Source organism: Gavialis gangeticus, unplaced genomic scaffold (genome assembly GCF_001723915.1).
Source record: "Gavialis gangeticus isolate Ggan-Ray unplaced genomic scaffold, GavGan_comp1, whole genome shotgun sequence".
NCBI lineage: Eukaryota > Metazoa > Chordata > Crocodylia > Gavialidae > Gavialis > Gavialis gangeticus.
This window is the reverse complement of record NW_017728996.1, coordinates 13,956,602-13,960,184: the sequence shown is the minus strand read 5'-3', so window position 1 is coordinate 13,960,184 and position 3,583 is coordinate 13,956,602. Positions and strand designations below refer to the sequence as shown.

The window sequence follows — 3,583 nt, the reverse complement described above, 5'->3', positions numbered from 1 at the left end:
AGCTGCCTTTGTCTGAACTGCCCTTCTGTCTCTATTAAAGGCATGGCAGAGATCCCGATAATGGGAATCTTTTATATAAGTTGAATGCTGCTACAACCACAAGCAACGCATGCAGGGAGAAAGTCTGGCATGGGAAATCTCAGCAGTGCTTCCCATTAAAGGTGATTCATAATAACCTACGTGTCCTTGGTCAGACCAATAGTCCACCAACCCAGTTTCCAGCCTACAGTATCAAGTAGTAGATGCTTTAGAGAGAAAGTATATGAATGGGGCATATCTAAAGTGACCCATATCATGTTGTACCCTCCCTATTGAATCGCTCATTTAGGGAGCTGAGAGAAGACTTACCTGATTGTTCTGTTTTTCATAGTTTGCAATGGACTTGTTCTCCATGAATGTGTCCAATCCCTGTTTGAACCCTGCTATGCTATCTGCTTCTCTAACTTCTGGTTGCAGCGAGTTCCCAAAGTGCACTACATGCTCCATTAGAAAAGTACTCTCTCATCTCTGTTTTAAGCATACCGCCTGATCATTTCAGTGGGTACTGCACAGTTCTTGTATTCTGGGATTTGGTAAATAAACAGCTCCCTAATTCATTTTATCCATCCTTTGGTCATTTTATATATAGAGTGCTATCCTATCCCCTCTCAGCCTTTCCAAACTGGAGAGTCCTAGCCTTCTTAGTTGGTCAAGCAGCTGCTCCATCCATTTCCCTAAGCATCTTTGTTGCCTTTGGTCAGCTATTGCCCTTGCCCTTGTTGTTCCATACATTTGGACTTGGGTCTTATTTTGCTTCCAAGTGATGTAGGGCTAAAGCTTGAAGCACCGGGTTTTACAGTTTGAGGCTATTTGGTTTTTATGGAAATATTAGGAATGCTATCCTGGGAACTCCTGCATGCATTCTTCTTTTAGATGTGGACCGACTGAGGCAAGGAGACTAGACTTGCTATGGTCAATTAGGGAAAGAGCCAAGACTAGAACTCAGACTCCTTTACACTGCTTTTAGCAATCAACTGTGTTGTCTGTACAGTCCCCTTAAGCACCAATACATATATATGCTCTCCCAAGCAGTTCCAGTGTGCAATGCTGGAAAAGCCAATAATCGCAAAATGATCCTGTTTAACAGCATTTTACTTAAAGCAAGGGACATGATTTCTTCCCTCTCTAACAACTGCCATTTCCTGGAGAGCCAGTTATACAAGTCAACAGCTGCAGGTTGTTTTCTTTTGCACACACCTATCAGTCAGAATTCCTGTTAACTATTGAAGCTTCGCAGGTTTCCTTCATGAAGTCAGGAGTGAACAGACCAGAGTGAAGCGCTCTCCTAGACTGTAAGCTGTTTGGAACGAGAACCTGTATTCCCTATATACATATGCAGCCTGGTGCAGGTGGTGCCTTTTAGCCCCTATTGTAAGATAAGGTTAACTTCGGTGTTCTTCACAGCATGCAATCCTATAAGAGTTTCAAGTGTTAACCACCATACCCATGCATGTCCCAGCAAGGACAGACTTACTAGATGGACTAACAAGTCCACTCTCTGAACCCCATCAACGAGAGCAGTTGCAAAGACTGGCAGGACCATGGCCAAAGCAGTTCCACAACTCAAGGGTACCTATACATGAGCAGCAATGCTGCTCTGATGCATTGCAATTACAGCTCGTCTGAGCAGACACGATAAATTGAGTCTGCTGGAGCATGGCAACTGCCATGCTCCAGCGGCCTCCAGTGTCTCGTGTATCAGCACCCCCGTGGTTAAAAATGGCAGCAGGGGCACTTTATTTAAAGCTCATTTGTCAAGCTTTACATAAAGCACCCCCCACCACCATTTTTAAGTGTGGGGATGCTAATACACAAGATGCTCCAAGTGCTTTCATTAGAGCAGCTCTCAAAGCCACTCTATTTAAAGCGCCCCCAACTCCCGAAGCATGTGTATAAACTCTACAAGATTCCACCTATTTGTTTTGTGGCCCCTCCCTGAACCAAACCTAATTCTGTGGGCTCAAGGCCAAGAACAGTTCAGCTGAAACACAAAGCCACCTATCCCCACATCTGGTAACTACACCCCAAATGCAGATGGCCCAGAACCTGCAAGCACGTTCAAAACACAGACCTGCTGCCGAAGAAATCTACTTCCAAAATAGTGTTCAAGAAGGTGGGAGGGAACATCACATTTTTCTGCTTTGGTTTAGTTTCCAACTGGGCAGAAGTTTAGGGATCTCCAGCAGAATTACAGCTATTACAAAGGATGGTTCAAGAAGGGACTCCAGCCTAATAGACCAAGTTGGGTAAAGAGTGGGATTCTACAACCAGCTGCTTCAGGAGTCTCCCGTTTCCTCTCTGGTGACTAAAAGTGAAAAGCCTGCAGAGAGTGCACAGATCTAGGCATGCTGCGAGCAGGGGGTTTATTCCAAAGAGCTCTGGGCACCCCAGCAAGATGCTACCTCACTCCTGCATTGCTGAATTTCCTGCTCTCCAATGTCTGTGTCATCAGAGACCTTTGACAGTCCAGCAGTTTGCTGAAGTCCCAAGGAGAGGTCAGGATGGCAGGTGCACACAGAATAGCTGAAGACACCTGGCCAGTAATGTGTCAGCGCAGGACCTGGCTGTTACGGAGGACTATTGTAAAGCTAGTGCAAGTCTGACCAAGAGCATCTGCTCCGCGAGCTTGCTGCGCTCTATGCAAGCTGCACGCTGGCCACTGCAACTGCTCCAGGAGATTGTCACTGGGTTTTGACCGAATCAAGCAGGGTTTTTTGTTTGTTTTTTCCTGGAGACTAACTGTAGAAAAGGACTGAGAGAGATGAGAAATAAGGCTATCAGCAGGTGATGGCCTGGTCCCTGCTTTCCCCATGCTTCTCGGCCCAAAGCACTGGTGCCAGTGTCCAGGTGTGTCCAGAGGAACCCAGGCATGAGGGAAGGCAGCTGACACCTGTTTGGTGGGGATGGAAGCGGACAAAGAGGGCACCTTTCTGCCCAGACAATCCCCTGCCTGCAGATGCAGCCCCCTCACCTAGGCCTGTGCAGCCATAAGATCCCTGTGGAGGGGGACAAGGCTGTTGGACTGGGACAAGGCTGTGGGTTTCCAGGCCTCCCACCCACTCCTGACCCAGCCCAGAGAAAAGCCCTGAGTCCTAAACACAGCAAGGCCAAGGATCCCCCTTGCCGGTGTGATCTGTGCCCCACAGCTGCCCCAGACCCCAGTGGAAGTCCCCTCAACCCCAAACAGTCCTGGAGGCAGGGCTCCTGGTGAGCTCCCCAGTGAGGGGTGTCCCTGCCATGGGCCCTTCCCAGTGCCAGGGGACAGGGCTGCCTAGTGAGAGACCCCCAGTGTCTGGAGAGGGGGGGTCACCCATGACAGAGTTCCCCAGTGATGTGCGTTCCCCATGAGGGACGGTTCCCCACTCCCCAATGATGAGGGTTCCTCAGCAGCAGGGGCTCCCCACGCGCGGAGGGGCTCGGCGGGGCGGGGGTCCCGGTACCTGCAGAGGCGCAGCAGCAGGCAGGCCACGAGGGCGGCGCTGAGGGCGCAGGCGGCGATGACGGCGGCCTTGAGCGCGGACAGGTCGCGGAGCAGCGCGGACAC

At 49.9% G+C, this 3,583-nt stretch overlaps 1 protein-coding gene across 1 annotated transcript in view; it reads right to left on the bottom strand.

The window, feature by feature from the left end:
- FAM174B (family with sequence similarity 174 member B) overlaps positions 1 to 3,580 on the bottom strand; it is a gene marked incomplete at its 5' end in the record, with an annotated part of 15,649 nt that extends 12,069 nt beyond the window's left edge. Inside the window, one exon of the mRNA XM_019503814.1 lies at positions 3,480 to 3,580. Coding sequence (XP_019359359.1) covers positions 3,480 to 3,580 — 101 coding nt within the window. The remainder of the gene's footprint in view (positions 1 to 3,479) is intronic.
- Between the last annotated feature and the right edge of the window lie 3 nt (positions 3,581 to 3,583).